This window comes from Stomoxys calcitrans, chromosome 2 (assembly GCF_963082655.1).
Source record: "Stomoxys calcitrans chromosome 2, idStoCalc2.1, whole genome shotgun sequence".
Classification (NCBI taxonomy): Eukaryota; Metazoa; Arthropoda; class Insecta; order Diptera; family Muscidae; genus Stomoxys; species Stomoxys calcitrans.
Window position 1 is genome coordinate 183,334,210 of NC_081553.1, and position 26,903 is coordinate 183,361,112.

General features: G+C 39.3%; 1 protein-coding gene across 5 annotated transcripts in view; it reads right to left on the bottom strand.

Moving 5' to 3' along the window:
• Window positions 1-4,187: 4,187 nt before the first annotated feature.
• The window catches only part of LOC106085849 (neprilysin-2), a 141,541-nt gene continuing 118,825 nt past the window's right edge, over window positions 4,188-26,903 (bottom strand). For 3 of the 5 annotated variants that reach the window (XM_059362312.1, XM_059362310.1, XM_059362311.1), the window contains exons 8-12: window positions 21,639-21,665; window positions 9,207-9,616; window positions 8,885-9,135; window positions 4,928-5,114; window positions 4,188-4,791 (exon numbers count right to left, since the gene is read on the bottom strand). In XM_059362312.1, coding sequence (XP_059218295.1) covers window positions 4,640-4,791; window positions 4,928-5,114; window positions 8,885-9,135; window positions 9,207-9,616; window positions 21,639-21,665 — 1,027 coding nt within the window. In that variant the 3' untranslated portion in view covers window positions 4,188-4,639. The remainder of the gene's footprint in view (window positions 4,792-4,927; window positions 5,115-8,884; window positions 9,136-9,206; window positions 9,617-21,638; window positions 21,666-26,903) is intronic. The other 2 variants (XM_059362315.1, XM_059362313.1) reach the window with 1 other exon arrangement.

Genomic DNA, 26,903 nt, shown 5'->3' on the forward strand with positions numbered 1-26,903 from the left:
GGACACCATCATAAAGAGTAGGACATTCAGCGAACTGCTCAAATACAAACAGCATGCCTATGTCAGGGGAAGGTCGGTGGAAACTGCCCTGCACATGGTTGTGCATAAAATAGAAGAATCCTTCGATGCCCAAACGTACACCTTGGCGGTATGCATTGACATCGAGGGGGCTTTTAACAATGTGCGGACCGAAACATTGATCCAATCCTTAGACCTGTACCCGGTGGACCCGGTCCTTAGAGACTGAATAAACCACATGCTAAGGAACAGGTGGATAAATTGTGTGCCCCATGGTATAAATATAAGGAAGAAAATGGCACAAGGCACGCCACAGGGGGGCATTCTATCGCCACTCCTATGGGTGACCACCATAAATGACCTATAACGGATGCTGAATGAGGAGGGATTTAAACCCGTCTGTTAAGCAGACGATGTAAAAATACTTCTAAGGGGTAAGGATCCGAACGACAACAAAATATTGGTCTTTTTAGCAGCCTTATCCAAATATAAACAGATCTGAACCATATAGGACACGGATGTCGAAAAGCCTAACATAAGTTACTGCATTAAATTTTAACGAAATCGGATAATAAATGGACTTTTTTATAGGGCCAAGATTTTAACTCGAGAGATCGTTGTATATGGCACCTATACTTAATTGTTGACCGATCTGAACCAAATTAAACAAGCATATACTAATCATCCTATTTTATTATAACTCCACTACTATATCTGTAGTAGGGGCTGGTCTCGATCATATTTTATTCAGGTCCCGAGAACTCACATATAAGTAATATTTTCAGGCAATAAATCTACTTTTTATGGGATTACGACCCTATATTGGAAGATCGGTCTATATGACAGTTATATCTGAATAGTCTGATCTGACTCATATGTGGGTCGGATGTCGGGAGCCTTTAAACATCTCACTGTTTCAAATAACAAATCGGGTAATAAAAAAAGCTTTAATGAGCTTCAGACCCCTAATCGGCATATCGGTCTATATGACAGCTATCTTTCTTCTTCTTATATATAAAAATCAATATGTGTTTGTTTGTATGTTAGTGTGTTCCTTATAGACTCAGAAACGGTTGAACCGATTTTCTTGAAATTTTCACAGATGGTGCATAATGACCCCGTGGTGTAAATAGGATACTAAATTTTTTGATATCTGAAGGGGGGCGGACCCTTCCCCTTACCCTAATTTTCAGAAACGCCAGATCTCGAAGATGGGTGGTGCGATTTAAGCGAAATTTTGTGTGCTCTCATAAAGTATCCTAAAAATAAAAAAATTTGTATCCAAATTTCGGATGGGGTACCTAGGGGGGCTGCCCCACCCTAAAACCCACCAAACATATGTTTAGAACAATCACCACAATATGGGACTCAAATGGAAGCTATTTAGGATAAGAAAACGTATCTGATATCCAATTGTCGGACCAAGTGCTAGGGGGACCACCTCAAGCCCCAAAACACCCCTAAATCGGACATATTTACCGACCATGGCAATATGGGACTCAAATGAAAGGTATTTGCGAGTAGAATACGAATCTGATATCCAAATGTGGGACCACGTTTCTGGGGGTCCACCCCTTTCCCAAAACACCCCCCAAACAGGACTTATTTACTGACCATGGGAATATGGGGCTTAAATAAAAAAAGGTATTTGAATGTAGAATACGAATCTGATATCAAAATATGGGACCAAGTGTTTGGGGGGCCGCCTCTCACCAAAAACATCCCCCAAAGGTGACAAATTTTCGACCATAGCAATATGGGGCTCAAATGAAAGGTCTTTGGGAGTAAAGCACGAATTCGATATCACCACCCCACCCCCACAACACCACCCAAATAGTATGTATTTGCTGATTATTGCAATTTGAGGCTCAAATAAGAGGGTTTTTAAAGTGGAGCACGAATTCAATATATATTTTCAAGACCTCACTAGGACTCACTGACTGGCCGCCCATCCCCCAAAACACCCCTCATGCCGGACATGTTTGCCGACTATGGAAATATAGGGCTCAAATTAAAGGTATGTGAGAGTAGACCACGTATCTGATATCAACATTAGGGGCCAACTGTCTAGCGGACGTCCCACCACCATAACAACCCTCAAGTGGGACGTATTTGTTCACCAAGACAATTTAGGTCTTCAAGAGAGTGGAACTAAATATTCATAGTTTTTAGGGCCAATACCCCAAACCGGACATATTTGCTGACTTTTGCAATAAGGAGTTTAAATGAGATTAGAAAACGAATTTTTTTATCCAATTTTGAGGTCAATGCCAATATGGGGTTCAAATAAATGATATATGGATATATGTGGAGCTTAAATGAAAGGTATTGGGGGGGTAGGGCAAGAATTGATGCCCATTTTCGGGACCAATTTTCTGAGGGTCTACTCCTTTCCCAAAATACCCCACAAACAGCAATTTTTTAGTGACCGTCGCAATATGGGACTCAAATTTGGGAATAAAATACTAATTTAATATCCAAATGTAAGACCATGTATTTAGGGCATCACCCCTTTCCCAAAAGACCCCCAAAGGGAAAAAATTTTCGACCGCGCCAATATGTGGCTCAAAAGGTATTTGAGATTAGAAAACGAATTTGATAACCTATTTTGGGGCCATGTGTTTGGGGGACGCCTCATCCTGTAAACTTTTCTTAAGCTAATGGCATTATGGGGTTTAAATAAATGGTATTTGAGAGAGGAGCATGATGCTGATAGTTTTTCAGGGCCAAGTATCTGGGGGACCACCTCTCCCCCAAAAACACCACTAAATCAGACATCATGAGAATATCGGGCTGAAATGAAGTATTTTAAGAATTTAGTACACCTTACATAAAAATTTAAATTCGTAGACCAATAAAGATCATATGGGATTTAGATAAAGGCACTTATATTGTTAAACTGTTAGTCAAGCGATATATTGGGTTGCCCAAAAAGTAATTGCGGATTTTTTAAAAGAAAGTAAATGCATTTTTAATAAAACTTAGAATGAACTTTAATCAAATATACTTTTTTACACTTTTTTTCTAAAGCAAGCTAAAAGTAACAGCTGATAACTGACAGAAGAAAGAATGCAATTACAGAGTCACAAGCTGTGAAAAAATTTGTCAACGCCGACTATATGAAAAACCGCAATTACTTTTTGGGCAACCCAATACTATTTTCGTACCATGGTATTTCACTAAAAGATCTTTAATTGTCGAAAATAAATATTCCAAGAAAACATTTATTCCATATAAAGTAAAAGAAGGCGCAGCGGAGCGAGGCCGGGTCAGCTAATATAAAATAAAAATAAAAAGCCATCATTTTAAAATACGTATTTCTTTGTAATTAATCAATGATTATAGGCGGAAAAAGTACCTTAGGTAGTCGTCCTAGACGAAATGCCAGAAACAGTCGTTAATGTTGTCACCAACGAAAACGTGGAAGGCTCTGTCTTCTACTGAGTCTTTAACGAAAATGTATATGACTTTGACTCCAACTGTGTCATTGATGAAAATCTAAAAGACTCTGTCTTTTGTAGTGTCGTCGACGAAACTGTAAAAGACTGCATCTTCAACTGTATCACTGACGACAAGATGGGTGAAACTGTTAGCGATATTGTCAAGGACTGTATAAACTGCATTTTCAACTGTATCACTGACGAGAAGGTGGACGAAACTGTTAGCGATATTGTCGTCAAGGACATGATCGTTCACATTGTCGCTTGGAATGTCATGCTGGAGTTTTGCGACATTTGTGTGAAAATATCGTCAACGATTTTGGTTTTGTGTCCACAGTAAGTCTTCAAGGAATTTTAATGGTCGTGCACGATTCTTTGATGATATCTTGTAGACAAACTCTACTTTACATGAAATTGTGACATGGAATGAAGGCAACCACATATACCAACAACCCAGTTTACCGACTGCTCAATGTGTAGTTTATGAAACTTACTCAAATCCTCGTTGAGTTTTCATAATAAATAACAAACTTTTCCTTAATAATTTCACATTTATTTAATACAGTTTTTCGATTTATTATTACATTTTGCTTAAACTTTGTTCGGATTGCTACTAAAATGATTTGCTAAATATATCGATTTAAAAAAGTTCAAATAAAATATAAATAAAAAATAAAAATCTGATAAACAAAAATTCACATTGATCTTTACAAAATTAAGAATATTTGTTCAAAGTTTTTGTTTTTTTTTTTTGTTTGTTTGGCATTCATCGAAAAAGGGGTGGGGGAAATGTTAATTAACATATAAAAGTTTTACTTAATATTTTGATTAAAAATTACATTGTACATGCATATACGACACTCATTGTGCATTCTACAAAATAATATGTAAAAATATTGCACAAAATATTTTTAAATAAAAAAAAACCAAAAAAAAAAATGATATATGGGATAAAAAACATAAAAAAATAACATAGGGGGACCATGAAGTTATTAAACTAAAAACAAGCTTGCACTTAAAACTACTTCAAATAATATTAGCAAAATAGAGACTGAAAGTAGTGATTAGGTAGGGAGAGAGAAAAAACAAAGGCGACAACATTACAAAAAATATGTTAGAAACCTCTTTGACATTTCTGTGTATGTTTTTGGGTGATGAGAGTGGAAGCTATGGTCTTCAGATTACCACACTTCACATTTCTTAAGCGGATTCATTGGAGATCCCTCGGGGCATTGGAAATCTCGTGAAAAGTCCTTCATGTTGCTCATCGAACCCAAGACACGGAATTCGTTGGGTGAATGGACTCCTGTGGTAATACGCATTTTAAGAGTTTCTATGAGAGTGAGAGGGAGAGAGATATAAAAACCGAAGTTAGAATTCGAGTCACAGTATCCTAATCCCCAAAATAACTTTTGTTATTCAACAATTTCTCATTTGATATGTCTACCAAATTCCCCATTTTGACTTACCAGTTCTGTAGACAGCACACCAGGTCTGGGCAGCTGATATCCAAAACATTTGCTCTGGTGAATAATTTAGTCCAGGCAATTTTTGTTCTTCTCCATTTTGATCCTTCCACTTCTTGTAGGCAATGTAGGATTCCTTAATGCCACCATTATCGGCAATATTTTCACCTTGGGTGTTTATGCCGTTAAGCTGTTTCGAAAAAAAAAAATATATATAAAACAAGTAAGAGCTTGCTTAGTTTGGCCGGGCCGAATCTTATATACCTCCACCATGGATCGCATTTGTCGAATTCCATGCGCGGTATTTCTTTTTAGGCAAACAAAGAATATTCAATAAGAACTGTTATGCTATTGGAGCAATATCAAGTTGAAGTCCGATTCGGACCATAAATGAATGCTGAACATTGTTGAAGTCTTTGTGTAATATTTCAGTTCATTCGGATAAGAATTGCGCCTTGTAGGGGCTCAAGAAGCAAAAACGGGAGATCGGTTTATATGGGAGCTGTATCAAGCTATTGATCGATTTAGACCATATTAGACCATTAAAGGTCATGAGAGAAGCCGTTGTACAAAATTTCAGCCAAATCGGATGACAATTGCGCCCTTTAGAGGCTCAAGAAGTCAAGATCCCAGATCGGTTTATATGGCAGCTGTATCAGGTTAAGTACCGATTTGCGCCATACTTAGCACAGCTATTGGAAGTTATAACAAAACAATTCATCCAAAATTTCAGCCAAATCGGATGAGAATTGCGCCCTCTATTGGCTCAAGAAGTCAAGATCTAAGATCGGTTTATATAACAGCTACACCAGATTATGAACCGATTTGAACCATACTAAACACAGTTATTGGAAGTAATACCAAAACACTATGTGCAAAATTTCAGTCAAATCGGATGAGAATTGCGACCTCTAAGAGACTCAAGAAGCCCTCAAAGGCTCAAGAAGTCAAGGCACATGTTCGGTTCATATGCGAGGTATATCAAAACATGGACCGATTTTGAACCATACTTAACACAATTGTTGGATATCATCAAAAAATACTTTGTGCAAAATTTCATTCAAATCGGACGAGAATTGCGCCCTCTAAAGGCTCAAGAAGTCAAGACCCAAGATCGGTTCATATGGCAGGTATATCAAAACATGGACCGACCTACATTAATAAGAAGTATTTGTGCAAAATTTTATGCGGCTAGCTTTACTCCTTCGAAAGTTAGCGTGCTTTCGACAGACAGACGGACGGATAGACGGACGGACGGACATGGCTAGATCAACATAAAATGTCACGACGATACTTTATGGGGTCTCAGACGAATATTTCGAGTAGTTACAAACAGAATGCCGAAATTAGTATACCCCATCCTATGGCGGAGTGTATAAAAATTAATGAAATAGTGAATTCCCAATTGAGCTGAAATTTGGCACAGATACGTCTTTTTGATGCACTCTGGTAAAGTTCTTGAACGGGTCCAATCGGACCATATTTGGATATAGCTGCTGTATAGATCGATTTTCCGATAAAGGGTCTAATGCCTATTAAAACTTTATTTTTCATCCGATTTTGATGTAATTCGAAACAGTGGGTTACTTTAAGCATCCCGACGTCTTATCTAAATATGGATTAGATCGGACTATATTTAGATATAGCTGCCATATAGACCGATCTCCCGATAAAGTACCTGAAGCCCATAAAAGCTTAATTTTGTACCCGATTTCGCTGAAATTTAAAACAGTGAGTTTTTCTGAGCCCCACGATATCTGACCTTTATATGGTACAGATCGATTTATAATTGGATATATCTGTCATAAAGACCAATAATTTGTTCTACAAAATTGAATAGTGGCATAAATATTAGACCACTCAATTTCCGTGCCGAATTTGGGTGCTTAAGTTTTTTTCTGTCAGCCAACACTCAGGGGATGTCCCCTATGAATGCTGTGCATTGCGTTGACGAGAGGAAATTAGGAATTTGAGGGGGGGGGGGGAAAGGCTATAGTGCTCATTGACATTTGTCTTAAATCCTTGGATGTCAAAGTGGGTGGGAAAAACTTTAGCCGGAAGTCGATTCCACATACGAACGGTTCGGGCGAAATAAGAATTCTCTCTATAATGCATTGTGCGGTCCGCTGGCCAATCAATTACAAACAGGTGTGAGTTCTTGGAATGTCTAGTATCCCTGACATGCATCCTTACATCTGGAATAAGAAGACTAATATCAGACGAAAACACACCATGAAAGTACCGATAGAACAGCGCCAAACAACCCACATGGCGACGATGATGAAGGGAGGCAATAGAGTTGGATACCCCACTGTCCCCAATCAATGCCATCGCTCTCCTCTGTACACAGCCCAGTAGCTCCAGGGATGATTTTGAAGCTCCAGCCCATACATGTGAGTTGTACTCCAATTTCGGCCGTATAAAAGTGGTGTAGATGTTAAGTAGATCAGACGGAGTGAAGTAATTCTTACACCGTTTAAGGAAGCCTAAACACTTGAATGCTTCTTTCGACACTTCAAATACATGTTTAGACCAACGAACATCACTTTGTATTTTCATGCCCAGAAGAACATCAAGAGCTTCTGATTGCTCAATATCTACACCATTGATAGACAAAGATGATCGTAATGGGTCAGCGAATCGTTTGTATGACGACAAGCAGCACTGAGTCTTCCGTGCATTAAAATCCACTCGATTCATTCGACCCCACTCAGAAATGGCCAGCAAATCCTGACAGAGTGGTATCGTCCATAACCCGCCTCTTGTCCTCAATCTCTCGAAGACTCGGCCAATGGTCGAATGAGTACGAATGACAGAGATTACTGTCATCCGCAAATGAGTAGATCGGATTCGATGTCTGACTCTAGAATAGATCGTTGATGAAAATTAGAAAAAGAGAAGGAGAAAGAGAAAGAACAGAACCCTGGGGTACACCTGCGGTCAATTTGTGCTCATTGGATGAGAACCCATCTATAACGACTCGAATAGTAGGATCTCTGAGAAAGCTCGAAATAAGTCGAGCGAAGCTATTACCGACACCATATGCGACAAGCTTTGATTGTAGTGCACCGTGCCAGACCCTATCAAATGCCTTGGAGATATCCAGAGCCACAACCTTACTCTCACCAAACTGGTGGATTGAGCGACTCCAAAGTTCCGACAGAAGTACCATGAGGTCGCCCATAGAGCGATTTCTGTGAAACCCATACTATGAAACCCATCGCTAAGAAGGCCATTAGACTCTAAATACCTCACTAGATGGTGATTAACCATGCTCTCCATGACCTTGGAGAGAGCGCAGCATATCGCAATTGGCCGATAATTCGCAGGCTTGTTTGCCTCACCCTTTTTGGGTATTGGCTGAACGTTCGCAACTTTCGAACGCGCCGGGAAGACTCCCGCACGTTAGGCAAGGTTGAAAAGGTTGCGTAATGGACGAGCCAGCGTCGAAGAACAATTGCGTAAGACAAGTGTTGATATGCCATCCGGGCTCGGGGATCTATTTGCCTCTAGATTTTCAAGTACCCTTTTAACTCCACGAGTTCGAAAAAATATTTGGGGTATGACATTTTCGATTGAGGGGAATGATTGATTACTATCCAACAGGGAAGAGTTCCCTGCAAATATATCAGCCAACAGTTTAGCCTTATCAACCGGGTCAATGAACGTTTGCTCTTCCTTAACAAGAGTTGGAATAGATAAAGAACTACCCTTTACTCTTTTCACGAACGACCAAAAGCTCTTACTTCCTCGTATAGAAGCAAGAACCTTAGTACGCAGACGCTGTTCGTAAAGAAATTTTTCGCGCCTAAGGACATTGGCAGCAGTTCAGTATTGGAATTTTTATCCAATTTTCACCGGATTGTGACGAAATGGGGTTAACATATCCACCCGAGGTGGTGGGTATTCAAAGATCGACCCGGCCGAACTTAAGACCTTTCTACTTGTTTTTTTACTCACATTCATTCCAGTTTGTCTATCAGTATAGTTGCTGTATTGTTCAATAATACATTTGGCCTTTTCCAAATAGGCTTTTTGAGTATCCGATTGCCACCAGTCCAACAGATTACCCTCCAGATCAAAGGTGCGGCCCTGGTCATCGAAACCATGGGTAATCTCATGACCAATAACATAGCCAATGGCACCATAATTCATGTATTTAGGACGGTGGGCATTGAAGAAGTGTCCTTGCAAAATGCCAGCGGGGAATTCTGGAAAAAAATTTACATTAAGCAACAACAAATATTTCCCCTCTACAAATCCCCTATAGTAAAATACTCACGTATACTATTTTCTATGGCCGAATAGAAGGCATTGACCACAGCTGGGCGGGCATGACGAATCCAATCGGTTTTGTTCACAGGCAATCTCAATTTATTGAAAGAATAATCCGTTCCAAAGACATTCATCTTCAGGAAGGATTCAAAATACTTATCGGCATCAATGTCCAATTTGCGATAATACTCCTCCAACTTTTCATTGTCCAACATTTCATCGGGATAGCCGATGTGTGTGGTCATGTGTTTTAATTTTCTTTTGGCTTCCTCCTTGGTCGTGTCATCCATCCAGGACACTGTATCCAGTATATTGTGGAATACATCGCGTATATTATTGACCATTTCCAAAGCATTGGACTTGGAGTCCTCCTTGAAGTATTTGCGCACGTACAGCGAACCCACAGAGATGGCTAAACTATTTTGGGCAATTTTGGTTTTGGGTTTTATGAACGTGGATTAGGGAGTGATACGGCAAATCATGAAGGGGAAGGCATTGCAAAATTATTTTTGATGATTTTGTTTTCGGTGATACCCAATTGTATGGCAATTTCAAATGGTTAGGCATTCACGTTAAACAAAAACGAAACAACATATCGAAGAAGCATTTGCAACAAAATAACGATATATGGTGTGAAGGCGAATTGGTGGTAGTAGTAGTAGTAGTTGTTGTTTATGGTGTAGGCATTAAGTTTTGCGTTTTGTTTTTTTTTTTAACAAGTTCGAAAATAAAAATAAATGAAATAAAATTTAATTAATTGTTATTAAGATTAAACTCGAAAAAAATAAAGGAAATATACATAGGTTAAACAGTTGGTTAAGTGAATAAATATGAGCATCGATACCATAATTCCATAGTAAGCCAAAAAAAAAGTAACTTTCCCACTCAAAGAGAAATTAAAGTACCAGCGTCCACGAAAAGTGTAATGAAAGTACCCCTGTGCAAGGGAAAGAGTTCCTTAAGCACGCTTGCCCAAGTCCAAATGGACTAAAACTACCCTTGCCCTTAGAAGATTGTACTAAAAGTACGCTTGCCCAAGGAAAACAGTACTAAAAATATCCTAACCTAAAGGAAAAAGTAATAAAAAAAAATCCATGACCAAGGAAAAAGAGTACCCAAAGCACCCTTGCCCTAGGAACAGAGTACTAAAAGTCCACTTGCCCTAGAAAAAATGCCTAAAAGTACCATTGCGCAAGGGAAAGAGTACAAAAAGTATTCTTGCATAAGGAAAAGATAACTTGAAATACACTTGCCCAAGGGAGGGAGTACTTAAAGTATTTTTGTCTAAGAGAAAGAGTACTAAGAGTAGGATAGAGTACTAAGAGTAGGAAAGAGTACTAAGAGTAGAAAAGAGTACTTAGAGTAGGTAAGAGTACTAAGAGTAGGAAAGAGTACTCAGAGTAGGAAAGAGTAGACTTTTCCAAGGGAGAAAGCACAAAAGCATTTTTGCCTTAGGAACAGAGTACTAAATGAATGAACCCTTGCCCTAGATGAACCCTTGCCCTAGAGTACTAAATGAACCCTTGCCCTATGAACAGAATTCTAAAAACACCCCTGCCCTACGCAAAAAGTACTAAAAGTACCATTGCCTAAGGGAAAAAGTACAAAAAATAACATTGTGCAAGGGAAAGAGTACTTAGAATACCATTGACCACGGAAATGAGTACTAAAAGTATTCTTGCCCTAGGAAAAATGTACTAAAAGTACTATTGCGCAAAGTAAAGAGTTGAAAAATTAGACTTGCCCTAGGGAATGAATACTAAGAGTATCCTTTCCCAAGGGAATTAGTACCAAAAATAATAATGCTCAACGAAAAGAGTACTAAAAGAACACTTCCATTAAAGAAGGGTACTATTGCGTCAGGAAAAGAGTTCTAAGAGTAGACTTTCCCATATACAAAAAGTAACCTTGCGCAGGGGAATGAGTACTATAAATATTCTTGCACAAGGAAAAGAGAACTAAAAGTACACTTGCCCGAAGGAAAGTGTACTAAAAGTATTCTTATCCTAGGAAAAAAGTACTAAAAGTACCATTGTCTAAGGAAAGAGTTCAAAAAATACCATTGAGCAAAGGAAAAAGTACTTAGAGTACCATTCCCCAATGGAATGGGTACTAAAAGTATTCTTGCACAAGAAAAAGAGTACTAAAAGTATTCTTGCACAAGAAAAAGTGTACTAAAAGTACACTTACCTTAAAACAGAGTACTTAATATACCATTGCTTATAGAAAGTAGAACTAAAACTATCTTAACCCAAGGAAGAGGGTACTAAACCTATCCTTGCCAAGGGAAATGGTACTGAAACTACCTTTCCTCAATGAAAAGTTAACTAAAACTACCTGTCCCCAAGCAAAGTGTACGAAAAACTACACTTGCCCAAAGGAAGGGGTACTAAACCTACCCTTCCCCAAGCAAACGAGTTCTAAAACTTCCCTTGCCAAAGGGAAAGGTTTCTGAAACAACCTTTGCCCATGGGAAAGGGTACTAAATCTACCCTTGCTTAAGGGAAAGAGTATTGAAACTATTCTGCTCAAGGGAAAGGGTACTGAAACTACTTTTGCCCAAGGGAAAGGGTACTCAAACTATCATTGCTCTAGAGAAAGGGCACTTAAACTACCCTTACCCTTGGGAAGGGTACTCCAACTATTTTTTCATAAGGGTAAGGGTACTTCACCACCCTTCCCCAAGGGAAGGTAATAAAACCACCCTTACTCAAGAGAAAGGCTAGTTAAAGTACACCTGCTCAAAAAACAGGGTACTAAAACTACCCTTATTCAAGGGAAAGGGTACTGAAACTACCCTTCCTCAAGGAAAAGGGCACTGAAATTAACCTTCCACAAAGGAAAAGGGTACTGAAAGTAACCTTCCTCGAGGGAAAAGGGTGGTTTAAATACAGTAATTCAAGGGAAAAGATAGTTTAAATACACTTGCTCAAAGGAAAGGTTACTGAAACAACCCTTCCTCAAGGGAAAAGGGTTTAAATACACTTGTTCAAGGGAAAAGGTAGTTTAAATACACTTGCTGAAAGGAAATAGTACTGCAACAACCCTTCCTCAAGGGAAAGGGTACTGCAACTAATCTTCCTCAAGGGAATGGGTACTGAAACTACCCTTCCTCAAGGATTACTGAAACTAACCTTGCCTAAGGAAAAGGTACTAAAACTACCATTACTCAAGGGAAAGGGTAGCTTAAGTACACTTGCTCAAGAAAAAAAGTACTAAAACAACTTTTACCCAAGGGAAAAGGTACTAAAACTACATTGCCCAAGGGAAAGGTACTAAAACAAACCTTTTCTTAATAGAAATGGTACTAAAACTAACCTTCCTCAATAGAAATGGTACTAAAACTACTTTTCCTCAAGGGAAAGAGTACTAAAACTAAACTTGCCCAAGGAAAAGGTACTAAAACACTTACTCAAGGGAAAGGGTACTAAAACTACCTTGCCCAAGGGAAAGGTACTAAATGTACCCTTGCTCAAGGGAAAGGGTAGTTATAGTACACTTTCTCAAGAAAAAGGGTACTAAAACAACTTTTACCCAAGGGAAAGGGTACTAAAGCTACCCTTACTCAAGGGAAAAGGTACTGAAACCAACCATCCTCAAGGGAAAAGGGTGCTATAAATACACTTCTTCAAGGGAAATGGTAATTTAAATACACTTGCTCAAAGGAAATGGTACTGAAACAACCCTTCCTCAAGGTAAAGGGTACTGAAACTGCTCTTCCTCAAGGGAAATGGTACTGAAACTACTCATCCTTAAGGGAAAGGGTACTGAAACTACTCTTTTCTAAGGGAAAGGGAACCGAAAATACCCTTCCTCAGAAGAAAGGGTACTGAAAACACCCTTCCTCGAGGGAAAGGGTAATAAAACTACCCTCCCTCAATAGAAATGGTACTAAAACTAACCTTCCTCAATAGAAATAGTACTAAAACTACCATTCCTCAATAGAAATGGTACTAAAACTACCCTTCCTCAAGGGAAAGAGTCCCGGCACGGGATTGCTTTAAACACCACACAGGCTGGAACGTTGTGGGTTGTTTTGACATACTTTCCCTTGGGAAAGGGTACTAAAACTACTCTTCCACTTGGGAAAGGGTACCAAAACTACCCTTCCCCTTGGGAAAGGGTACTAAATCTACCCTTCGCCCTGGGAAAGGGTACTAAAACTACCTTTTCTCAAGGGAAAGGGTACTAAAAATACCCTTCACTTGGGAAAGGGTACTAAACCTACTCTTCCCCTTGGAAAAGGATACTAAAATTCCCCTTTGCCTTGGGAAAGGGTACTAAAACTACTCGTCCCCTTGGGAAAGAGAGCCAAAGAGGAATGGGAAAGAGAGCCAAAGAGGAATGAATACTAAGAGTATCCTTTCCCAAGGGAATTAGTACCAAAAATAATAATGCTCAACGAAAAGAGTACTAAAAGAACACTTCCATTAAAGAAGGGTACTATTGCGTCAGGAAAAGAGTTCTAAGAGTAGACTTTCCCATATACAAAGAGTAACCTTGCGCAGGGGAATGAGTACTATAAATATTCTTGCACAAGGAAAAGAGAACTAAAAGTACACTTGCCCGAAGGAAAGTGTACTAAAAGTATTCTTATCCTAGGAAAAAAGTACTAAAAGTACCATTGTCTAAGGAAAGAGTTCAAAAAATACCATTGAGCAAAGGAAAAAGTACTTAGAGTACCATTCCCCAATGGAATGGGTACTAAAAGTATTCTTGCACAAGAAAAAGAGTACTAAAAGTATTCTTGCACAAGAAAAAGTGTACTAAAAGTACACTTACCTTAAAACAGAGTACTTAATATACCATTGCTTATAGAAAGTAGAACTAAAACTATCTTAACCCAAGGAAGAGGGTACTAAACCTATCCTTGCCAAGGGAAATGGTACTGAAACTACCTTTCCTCAATGAAAAGTTAACTAAAACTACCTGTCCCCAAGCAAAGTGTACGAAAAACTACACTTGCCCAAAGGAAGGGGTACTAAACCTACCCTTCCCCAAGCAAACGAGTTCTAAAACTTCCCTTGCCAAAGGGAAAGGTTTCTGAAACAACCTTTGCCCATGGGAAAGGGTACTAAATCTACCCTTGCTTAAGGGAAAGAGTATTGAAACTATTCTGCTCAAGGGAAAGGGTACTGAAACTACTTTTGCCCAAGGGAAAGGGTACTCAAACTATCATTGCTCTAGAGAAAGGGCACTTAAACTACCCTTACCCTTGGGAAGGGTACTCCAACTATTTTTTCATAAGGGTAAGGGTACTTCACCACCCTTCCCCAAGGGAAGGTAATAAAACCACCCTTACTCAAGAGAAAGGCTAGTTAAAGTACACCTGCTCAAAAAACAGGGTACTAAAACTACCCTTATTCAAGGGAAAGGGTACTGAAACTACCCTTCCTCAAGGAAAAGGGCACTGAAATTAACCTTCCACAAAGGAAAAGGGTACTGAAAGTAACCTTCCTCGAGGGAAAAGGGTGGTTTAAATACAGTAATTCAAGGGAAAAGATAGTTTAAATACACTTGCTCAAAGGAAAGGTTACTGAAACAACCCTTCCTCAAGGGAAAAGGGTTTAAATACACTTGTTCAAGGGAAAAGGTAGTTTAAATACACTTGCTGAAAGGAAATAGTACTGCAACAACCCTTCCTCAAGGGAAAGGGTACTGCAACTAATCTTCCTCAAGGGAATGGGTACTGAAACTACCCTTCCTCAAGGATTACTGAAACTAACCTTGCCTAAGGAAAAGGTACTAAAACTACCATTACTCAAGGGAAAGGGTAGCTTAAGTACACTTGCTCAAGAAAAAAAGTACTAAAACAACTTTTACCCAAGGGAAAAGGTACTAAAACTACATTGCCCAAGGGAAAGGTACTAAAACAAACCTTTTCTTAATAGAAATGGTACTAAAACTAACCTTCCTCAATAGAAATGGTACTAAAACTACTTTTCCTCAAGGGAAAGAGTACTAAAACTAAACTTGCCCAAGGAAAAGGTACTAAAACACTTACTCAAGGGAAAGGGTACTAAAACTACCTTGCCCAAGGGAAAGGTACTAAATGTACCCTTGCTCAAGGGAAAGGGTAGTTATAGTACACTTTCTCAAGAAAAAGGGTACTAAAACAACTTTTACCCAAGGGAAAGGGTACTAAAGCTACCCTTACTCAAGGGAAAAGGTACTGAAACCAACCATCCTCAAGGGAAAAGGGTGCTATAAATACACTTCTTCAAGGGAAATGGTAATTTAAATACACTTGCTCAAAGGAAATGGTACTGAAACAACCCTTCCTCAAGGTAAAGGGTACTGAAACTGCTCTTCCTCAAGGGAAATGGTACTGAAACTACTCATCCTTAAGGGAAAGGGTACTGAAACTACTCTTTTCTAAGGGAAAGGGAACCGAAAATACCCTTCCTCAGAAGAAAGGGTACTGAAAACACCCTTCCTCGAGGGAAAGGGTAATAAAACTACCCTCCCTCAATAGAAATGGTACTAAAACTAACCTTCCTCAATAGAAATAGTACTAAAACTACCATTCCTCAATAGAAATGGTACTAAAACTACCCTTCCTCAAGGGAAAGAGTCCCGGCACGGGATTGCTTTAAACACCACACAGGCTGGAACGTTGTGGGTTGTTTTGACATACTTTCCCTTGGGAAAGGGTACTAAAACTACTCTTCCACTTGGGAAAGGGTACCAAAACTACCCTTCCCCTTGGGAAAGGGTACTAAATCTACCCTTCGCCCTGGGAAAGGGTACTAAAACTACCTTTTCTCAAGGGAAAGGGTACTAAAAATACCCTTCACTTGGGAAAGGGTACTAAACCTACTCTTCCCCTTGGAAAAGGATACTAAAATTCCCCTTTGCCTTGGGAAAGGGTACTAAAACTACTCGTCCCCTTGGGAAAGAGAGCCAAAACTACTTTCTCCTTGGGAAAGTGTATTTAAACTACTTTCCCCTTGGAAAAAAGGGTTCTTAAACTATAATTTTTTTGGGAAAGAGTACTAAAACTACCTTTTCCCTTGGAAACAGGTACTAAAATTACCTTTCCACTTGGAAAAAGGGTTCTAAAATTACCTTTCCACTTGGAAAAAGAGTTCCAAAACTACCCTTTTCCTTGCGAAAGGGTACCAAAACCACCATATACCTTGGAAAAGGGTACAAAAACTACCCTTCCAATTGGGAAAGGGTACTAAAACTATCCTTCCAATTGGGAAAGGGTACTAAAACTAACCTTTCCTTTGGGGAAGGGTACTAAAACTACCCTTCCCCTGGGAAAGGGTACTGAAAATCCCCTTCCTGAAATAAAGGGTTCTAAAACTAACCTTTCCTTTTGGAAAGGGTAGTTTTAGTACCCTTTCCCATTTGGAAGGATAGTTTTAGTACTCTTTTCCAATTGGAAGGGTAGTTTTAGTACCATTTCCCAAGGTATAAGGTAGTTTTGGTACCCCTTCGTACCCTTATACCTTGGCAAAGGGTACTAAAACTACCCTTCCAATTGGGAAAGGGTACTAAAACTATCCTTCTAATTGGGAAAGGGTACTAAAACTAACCTTTCCATTGGGAAAGGGTACTCAAAATACCCTTTCCCTAGGGAAAGGGTACTCAAAATACCATTCCTCTAGGGAAAGGGTACTCAAAATACCCTTCCTCTAAGGAAAGGGTACTAAAAATACCCTTCCCCTGGGAAAGGGTACTGAAAATCCCCTTCATGAAGTAATAAGTTACTAAAACTACCCTTTCCCAAAGGAAAGGCTAATGGTTTCTTTTTATATAAAAGTAGCTTATTTCAACATAGGTATTATGTTAATAAGTCAAAATCTCACATTAGGGTCCACACTTTACAATAGAAAAGCTAATGTTTCCGAAAGTGGTAACTTTCGGTGATAAATTTGTATCAACTACCAAGAAGTTGTCTTTGCAAACTCAAAGTGTTTCTTGTTCCAAAAGGTTGAATGTCAACCGGTTAACTCAAACTTCCAATATGATTCCATTTGGAAATAAATCGTGATTTTAAACACGAAATTTATGTCGTTTTTCCTTTTTGGAATAATAGGGTTATTGAGTTTTTTCCTTAAAATTTAATTTTGCCCATCGCTTTTATGATTTTATTATAGTTTTTTCTCAATCAATCATTTTTGTTTGTTTTCCTCTAAGCCTTCTATTGAATTAAGGTATCGATTTCAAATACTACAAATTCCTACAAAAAAAAACTGTTATAATCGTTAAAAGGCTTAACTGTGGACACATACGTTTATGGGCTTATAGTCTAAAACTGGATAAAGCAATGCCAGTTATTCAATGAACATGTATGCATGTACGTATTATCAATCAAAACGAACAATAAACCTAAAGACATTATTTACGTGATGAACATTTCAAATATTTGAGTTAACATTGCCTCACAGCTGATTGCGGACGATGCAACCACCTTGTTTTGGTTCTTTTGTGATTTTTTGTTTTTTCATTTTATGCAGTATGGAAAAATGTGGTAATGGTATGCATTTAGTTGTTCATTGATAAGCTATGGCACTTCATCAATGTAAAATTGTATGCCGAAAATTTAAGGGACATATAGAATGGACATGTGGAATAATATGAATGATTCATAGGCTGTTGTTGAAGTTGAAGTCATGTTGGATTAAAGCAATGTTATGTAACCTACACAAAGAGTGGGATTCCGAAATATGTTCATTAAGATTGGAGTTTTTGAGGGGAACCAAGTTAAATTTATGAAATTTATTTGTTCTGGATTCAATAGATAATATTGTGGGGTATATGATTTAAAATCTTTACAATTGTCTGTTATTTTTCATTTCCTATTTCTGTGTCTTCTTGCACATACAGAACTGAACTTTCTTCCCATATTAATTTCATGTATTGTAATACCCAGCTAATCCATCCATGTTTTCGCGAAGTTTACAAACAGAAACTGGGTAAATATTTCGAATTTCTATGAACTTCAATTATTTATCACAAATATCTTCGCCATACCCAGCTAAAAGAAAGCCAGGCTCATGACCCATGACAGAATATGCATTTTCGTAAGGTATATGAAAACAGGTTTGTCTTTTCAAAAAAAAGGTCATTACGAGGAGTTTTAGTTGTGTTTAGGTAAATGATTCATAACATTTGCAGTCAGTGTGGTAGGACAAGTACTGGAGCATTTTAAATTGTTCAAACATCCCATTGAGAGATCTCCAACGTTCCATAAAAGTTAAATAAAATGGTGAAGTTGAAGAAAATGTCAGAGAATTTTTGATTTAAAAAAATTGATAACCTTCTCTTTATTCCGTGGAAGTTTTATCTTTTTGGAAATTTTGTTCGGCGTAGATGTGACGATATGTTCGGAAAATCTAATCGATGAGGTTCAGGTCTTCATGGAACACCCTTTCTCTGTCCCTCGCTACATTAGATTTAGAATAGCACAGTCAGCGCCGAATCCGATAAGCTTCCGGAATAAGTTGAAAACTAACTGGGCAAGATAATCATATTGACGAAAATGTCAACAGGATTACGACTGCACTGGTGGGGTCCTTCGAAGATAGTTGTTCTTTTCGGGAAAGGAAATCAGTCCAAGAAAACCCTGGATGAGCGGGGAAAATCGCAATATTGGGAAAGAGGTCCGCAGATTTTTTAACAGAGCACTTCGTATAAAAACGGAATTTTTTGGGATGTGTATTACACACGGCTCAAGGAATACAATACGAATACCAGAGCGGCAAAATTTGCCTCCTGGTAGCAGAAAGAGGCAGACTATCTGGCGCGTCGTCTGGCCAAAATTTTCGCAGCGTGCCTTGGATTTGCATATACTCCGAAAGCCTGGCAGGAGGCAAGGGTGGTGTTTATACCTAAGCCCGGCAAGGCAAGTTATGCGACATCAAAAGCCTACAGACCCATAAGCCTTACGTCCTTATCGCCACTCCTATGGGTGACTACCATAAATTTCCTATTACGGATGCTGACTGAGGAGGGATTTGAACTCGTGTGCTACGGAGACGATTTTATAATACTTCTAAGGGTAAGGATCCGAACGAGCTATGCAGAAAGGCCGAAAGGGTCTTGCATATGGCATATGCTTGGGCTAGACCCAGAGATCTCAATGTTAACCCAGAGAAGACTAAAATATGCCTGTTCACGAGGAAGACGAAGGTGGGCCAATTTAACGCACCACATTTCCTCAATAAGACAATTTCGATATCTGATAAGGTCAAATACTTAGGTGTGATCTTGGACAGGAAACTGAATTTGAAGTGTGACATTCAGGAGCGTTCTGAGAAGGCTCACAGATATTGGGCACTATGTAGACGGGTCGTAGGCTCGAAATGGGGCCTGAATCCAAGGATAGTCCACTGGCTCTACAGGAGCGTGATTAGACCCATACTTACTTACGCCTCAGAAGTTTGGTGGACTGCTATGGAGAAAATGTGCAACATAAGCACCATACAACAGGTTCAGAGAACATGTTGTCTTGGCATAGGCGCAGCGATGAGGACCACGCCTACTAGGGCACTGGAGACTATTCTAAATATCCGACCTATTGACATACAGATTAAGTGTGAGCCACTACGGCTATGAAACTTAAGGCAATGGGAGAATGGATTGAGGATGAGAGCAGCTCATACCATGGCGGTATAATCGAGGCGACGATAGGAAACCTGGATGGAAGGGAATAGGTTACCGATCGGATGCCTGACTTTGAAGGAGAGTGCAAGGCACTGCTGCCATCGGCTCAGTCTTGGATTGACGGAACCATTGTATTGCCATCTGGAAAATCATGTTACACGGATGGATCATAGCTAGAGGACAGAGTGGGCCTGGGGGTCTATATTGAGAACCCAGGGACTGAGATCTGTTTTAGACTGCTTGACCATAATACGGTCGGTACAGACGGAAATCCGGATGATCACGGGATGCGTGGAGTGGTGCTAACGCGAGGACGTCGAGTGTTAACATCTTTAACGACAGTAAAATTGTCATAAGGGCAATAACAACCAGGACGGTAAGGTCACGAACAATCTTCCAGCGTAAGAAGAAGATTAACGCCTTCTTATGTGCCGGGCCATTACGGAGTAAGGGAAAATGAAAGGGCAGACGATTTGGCGGTGAAGGCTAGAGGACTGCCTTCAATAAACTTGGTTAACCCGATACCTTTCGGGTCGACGCAGTCCGAGTTGAGGGAGTGGGCGACGAATGCGCATGCAATATTGTGGAACAGCGAAACGGTCGGTAGGACGGCGAAAATCCTATGGGGTGATCCAGATCGTGAAAAGACGAGGCTATTACTGAAAGGAAACAAGAAGGATGTCAGTATAGCTATTGGTATCGCGGCAAGTTATAGCATGTGTAGGGCATGTGGGGAAGATGATGAGACGTTGGAGCATTTCTTTTGTCATTCCCCGGCTTTCGCGTCTAACAGATACCGGCACTTAGGTGAAGATAGAACACCAGATATGAACCAACTTAGGGGAGTGGTATTGAAAACAATTAAGGATTTTGTAAGTAGCACGGAATTCCTAACTTAACATTTTCTGTTTAGAGGTTACTTTTAAGTTTTTAGAGCGCACAACAAGCCGATTACTGGCTTAGGTGTATGTCTATAGTGGCATGGGGCGGATTAATATATGCACCATCTTTTCAACCTAACCTTACCTGTTCGGGGCAGAGTTTACCAATTCCGCCAATCACGCCTTACGCCTGAGTCCAAAACTTGGCTGTAGTTATCCCCCCAGTAAAGCATGCGACATTTTTGAGAATACATTTCACATTTTATCTTAAAAGAAATTTTCTAAGAGAACAATGGAGAACACTTGCTAGAACCATGAGTTGGTTCAAGGTTAGATTCAAGTCTCATATCGTTTCCCCATTACAGTGTTCGAATTTTTTAAACCAAAAAAGCCCGGCATTAGCTTAGAAAAACTGCAACATCTGTCTATCACTTGCGGAATCTACTTTGCGTAAGTGTGCTCGTAGTCCGTATTGATAAGCCCCGAAGGTCACACCGTTGTTCTTATGAATACCTTCAAACAATTTCGGACATCTCAAGTATGAAGAGGTTATTTTTCTTTTGAGCAATGGTAAAGCCCCATGACCAACGCATATTTAAGCTAATGACGAATGACTTTTTTAAATGCTCTACCTAAAACTTACACTTAAAACTTGCATGGAAGCTACATTGATGAATATATGACGAAAATTTCTAATGCTAATATTGACTACCTTATATAAGAGCTTCAAATATTCGAAATTTAGGAAACTTTGTTTTGAGGGGAAATTTTTTTGGCAAATATAAGAGGATTTTTTTTTTGGAAAATCCGTTTAATGTAGGAAATGCATACTAAAATTTTGCGCAAAGCTCTTAGACAAAGTGAGAGTTATGATAGTAATGGGCTACATTTCTAGACTATCGTTAAAAACAATCTAGATTTTAATTAAAATTTCTAAATACCGAAGATCATTTTCTGGACCAGAAGGCCTGTAAACATAAAAATATAAACAATAATTTTTGCAGCATGTTGTTGAAATTCCAAAAAAAATCGGGCGAACTTGTTTGGTACACCTAGACCCGAATTTTTTAGTCAGATAGTCATGTAAAAGTCATGATTAATGGTTGAACCCAAAAATTAACCAGAAAACAATAAAGGGGGGAAATGGTTTTCAGATAAGCTAAAGTTCTGAAAAACATAAGGAATCTCAATCTAAAGTTCAATTGCAAATGTTAACTTTTGAAATCACATTTAGAAGCGAAACGATCTTTTTGATAGACCAACAACGAAGCGTCTCGCCCATGTTATTGAAATCATTCTGGGAGTTGTAATGCAAAAATAGGGAAGTAAAATATCTTTGGCCCAACATTCACAAAATGTAGCCTGCACGAAGATCCCTCGATAATGGATGGAGGCCAATAGGCTTCGCCGCACCAAAGAACATGGTAGTTAGCAGCAACCGATTCCAACATCCAAGGATTCACACAGCCTCATGGCTGTCAACCGATCAAAACACGAGAAAACAAATAAAAATTGTTGTCATAGATGAAAGCAATCCGACCAGTACGATCTATCCGAGGGACGAAAATCGATTCGGATGATTACGTTGTTGCAGCAAAGGCTCACACATTTCTTAGAGTGCACAGAATCCGTACGTCGGAAAGCTGCAAACACAACAGATGGCAACGGCATACTAACCTCGGCTCACCCAATTGGTTGAAAAAAGCACTGCCTGTCCTGGTAGTATAGTAGCGCAATGGCAAACCATTGCACACTCCATGGAAAGAGTCCCAACGTCCATACTTGGGTACCAAAAGCCTCCGCCAAGGAATCCATGGTATGACCAGGAGGGTCAAAAGGCTACTCAAGCCAAGAATTTGACACACAGAGCAACTTTACAGGCAATAGCAACGCACCAAAGGAGAAAAGGAGAGAGGAGAAACCTTTCTTCGCCAAGAAGAAGAAGGAAATTGAAAGACCTGAGAGTGAGCGAATAGAGATGTCAGGTACCAAAATTAAGTCCGAAAATTCTAGCAAAGAATTAAACTTCAAAACTATGGCTTTGGTACAGACACATCCTCCTGCAGAGACAAATAAGAAAATCTGGTAACATACAGAAAGTGTGTAGGGAGGAGAAACGTCCACAGATAGACCGAAAGAAGAGGGAACTGGTAAGGAGTGAGTATGATCAAATAGACATGTACTGAAGTCAGAATGAAGTCCACAAATTTCACCAAAGAGTCAAACATCACACTGTTGACTTTGGTACAGGCGCATACTGCTGCGGAGACGAAGAAGTAAATCTGCTTACTGATACAGATAGTGTGGTTGGGATATGAAAATAACATTTTTCCTATCAGCTAATGTCCAAGGATGGCGACGAAGATACAATCCCTGATGATGGTATACTCGTACAATGTATAGCGCCCAGCCAAAATGAGGTAGCAGTAACCCGATATAAAAAACAACCAGGCAGTAGCAACCGATGGGTTATCATTTGAACTTTTTAAGAACGGAGGCGACACGCTAATAAGGCATATGCATTAGCTCGCCTGCGCAATCTGGCTAGGAGAACGCATATCCGATGGTTGGTTCCTCAAGGCAGTATGTGCAGAAGAAACACTTTTTCCAGCTGATGTTATCCGACGGTGATGGTCATGAACGAATCCCTGATGATTGTATGGAATGTGTACCACTTAGTTGAAAGAAGGTCCACGTAGCAGTAACCTAGATGAAAAACAATAAGGCAGCAGGAGCCGACGGGTTGCCCGCATAACTATTTTAGACCAGAGGCGACGAATCACAGATGTTATCAGGCCACATTAAGTAAGAAAAAACATCATATCTGCTAATTTGACGCCTTCATAGATTTGGAAGCAGAATTCTATAAAGGCGTCTAAAATATATATAAACTGCTTATAAGGCAGTAGGAACCGATGGGTTATCAGTTGAACTATTTAAGAACGGAGGCGACGCTAAAAATGCATATGCATTAGCTCGCGCAATCTGGCTAGAAGAACGCATATCCGATGATTGGAACCTCAAGGCAGTATGTGCCAACTACAGAAGAAACCCTTTTCCCAGCTGCTGGTATCCGATGGTGATGGTCATGAGTATACAACAGAACGAATTCCTGATGGTTGTATGAAGTGTGTACTACTTAGTCGAAAGAAGGTGCACGTAGCAGTAACCCAGTTGAAAAACATTAAGGCAGCAGGAGCCGATGGGTTGCCCGCTTAACTATTTAAAACCAGAGGCGACGAATTCTGCTAATTTGACGCCTTCATAGATTTCGTAGCAGAAATTATTAATTATCACATTCTAAAATAGATATAAACTACATATAAGCCAGTAGAAACCGATGGGTTATCAGTTGAACTTTTTAAGAACGGTGGCGACATGCTAATAAGGCGTATGCATCAGCTCGCCTGCGCAATCTGGCTAGAGTTCTTCTAGATATCCGATGATTGGAACCTCAAGGCAGTATGTGCCAACTGCAGAAAGAAAACTTTTCCCGGCTGCTAGTATTCGATGTGTATACAACCTGATGATTGTATGGAATGTGTACTACATAGTCGAAACAAGGTCCACGTAATAGTAACCCAGTTGAAAAACAATAAAGCAGCAGGAGCCGATGGGTTGCCCGTATAACTATTTAAGGCCAGAAGTGGCATGTTGAAAAGGCGTATGCATCAGACGTCTGCATGATCTGGTTAGAAGAACCCTAACCCGATGTTCGGTACTTTAGCATACTATATCCCGTACACAAGAAAGGAGATAGAACAGATTTTGCAAACTGTAGAGGAATAAATCTATACTCCATCGCATACAAGATACTCTACAGAAAAAGATTAAAATCTAAAACCAACGAAATAATTGGGCGCTATCAATGTGGCTCTAGACCTAGATAATCCATTGTTAAATAGATATTCACACTGCGTAAAATCCTAGAAAAGGCCCGAGAAGGACAAATCAATACCTAATGTTCCTTTCGTTGATTACAAGCCGTCCTCGACGCCCTATACGTTTACAAGTATTTCAAGCCATGTCTGAATTTAAGATTCCTGCAAAACTTATACGAAGATGGCGCTTGCTGAAAGGAAAAAACCTTTCAGAACCGTTCAATACCAAGCGAGGTTTTATCTTGCGTGTGATCTCTTTTATATCCTGCTGGAGAAGATTATACGACATACAGATGGGAACACGCATGATAAACTACATACAAGAGAACATTTGCTACTTGCCTATGCCGCCGACATCGATAATATCAGTCGGACACTAGAACTAGTACCTTCGAAGTAACGAAAGGGAATCCACGGAAGTGTAAATGACAGTAAATGAAGATAAAACAAAGTGGAAGGTATTGGGAATTCTGAACACCCGACCAACAACAAAAAATTTGAGATAGTCAACAATTTTATCTACTTCGGCACCGCCAGTTTTAAAATAAAATGAAGGATAATATTTGGTAATAGACGCTAGCAGTTCAGTAACAAAGCCAGCTCTCGACAGACGAAAACCACACTACACAAGAGACTGATACTTGCCGTGCTAATGTATGGGTACTTGCAAAAGCAGATGAGATAGTACATGGGGTGTTTGAGAGAAAGATCATTCGTAAGATATATGAACCAGTCTGCGTTAATGGAGAATATAAGCGTAGTAGGAACTACGAGCTGTAGGAGCTGTATGACGACTATAACATAGTTAAACGCTTCACTGGACACTTTGGCTAGATGATGTTGCAAGAATGACTGAAGAAGATTCATCGAAGAAGTCTTTGATGGCGACCATAATAGAAAACGCAAAAAAGGAAGAGCAAAATTCCGATGGAGTGACCAGAGATTGGAGAAAGAGCGCAGAAGATTGAAGCGATTGCACATCTGGTTCGAATCCTGGCGAGACCATCTGAAAAAATTTTCAGCGGTGGTTTTCCTCTCCATGTAAAACTTCTCTCCAAAGAGGTGTCGCACTGTTGCACGCCGTTCGGACTCGTCTATAAAAGGAGGCCCCTTATCATTGAGCTTAAAAAACTTGAACCGGACTGAACTCATTGATATGTGAGAAGTTTGCCCCTGTTCCTTAGTGGAATGTTCATGGGCAAAATTTGCATTTGCATTTGCATAGGTTAGGTAAGGTTTAGGTAACAGTCTGACATAAAACTCACTTAGTCGTTATCGTTCATTTTGATACCACAGGAACACGAAAAAGAAGATACTTTCTAATTCCTACCGTTTCACCATCCAGATTGCTTTGAAAATCTCAACAACTTGCAAATGTTCACATCCGCTAAATCAAACAATTTCTCAAAGAAATGAGAATCTAAGTGAAACTCCTTCTGATCACCAGTGCGGTACGAACACACAGAAGGTGTTCTAAAGTCTCTTCTTCTTCGATGTCCTCACAGCTTCTGCAAAAGTCGTTACTTGCAAACTTCAGTCTATCAGCATTTTTCCGATCAGACAGTGATCTGTCGTGAAGGACACAATGACTGAAACGTCTGTTTTAGCCAGCGACAGCAAAGTATTTGACCTCTTCAAGTCTATATTATTATATTATTATTTATTATTTATTAATAGATTTTTGAGTACACAATGATAGAGGTTTGAGATTCAGTGTTGTTGTAAATCTATAAAGCTGGCATAGCAAGAATGCTGTTAGCCATATAATTCATTGATATTACCAAAGGTTGGCTGATTATAGTATGTTAATCTATGTTATATAAAGTTGTTTACATATTGGAGACTATAAAAAAGAGAAAGTGCTATTTTAAAAGTTAAATTCATTTTGTATAAAGTTTCTATATTTAATACAATTTTCTGAATATTTGTATAGAGATAAAAAATTCGTGCCATTCAATATGCTTATTACTTCGTTTACATTAAGTGTGGGCTTATTAAAGTAAATAATTCTGAGATTTGTGTATATTGGGCACGAGCCGATAAAGTGGAAGGTGTTCTCGGTTTCGTCTGTGTTACAAATTGAGCAAACGCCATCGGTATTGTCTCTGAAAGATCTAGCATTTAAATTAAGTAACCCGCCTCTAGCCTTTACAATGATACTTGTAGCACGTGAAGATAAGTTCGCAGTGAGTTCCGGTATCCTGGTGTATTCAAGCTGTGGGTAAAGGTCATGGAACTGTGAGCCTTTTGCCCTAACCTCAAAATCTAATCTCTCCTTTGATTTAAGTAGTTCTATAACTTCTTTCCAGTACGAGGGTAAATGTG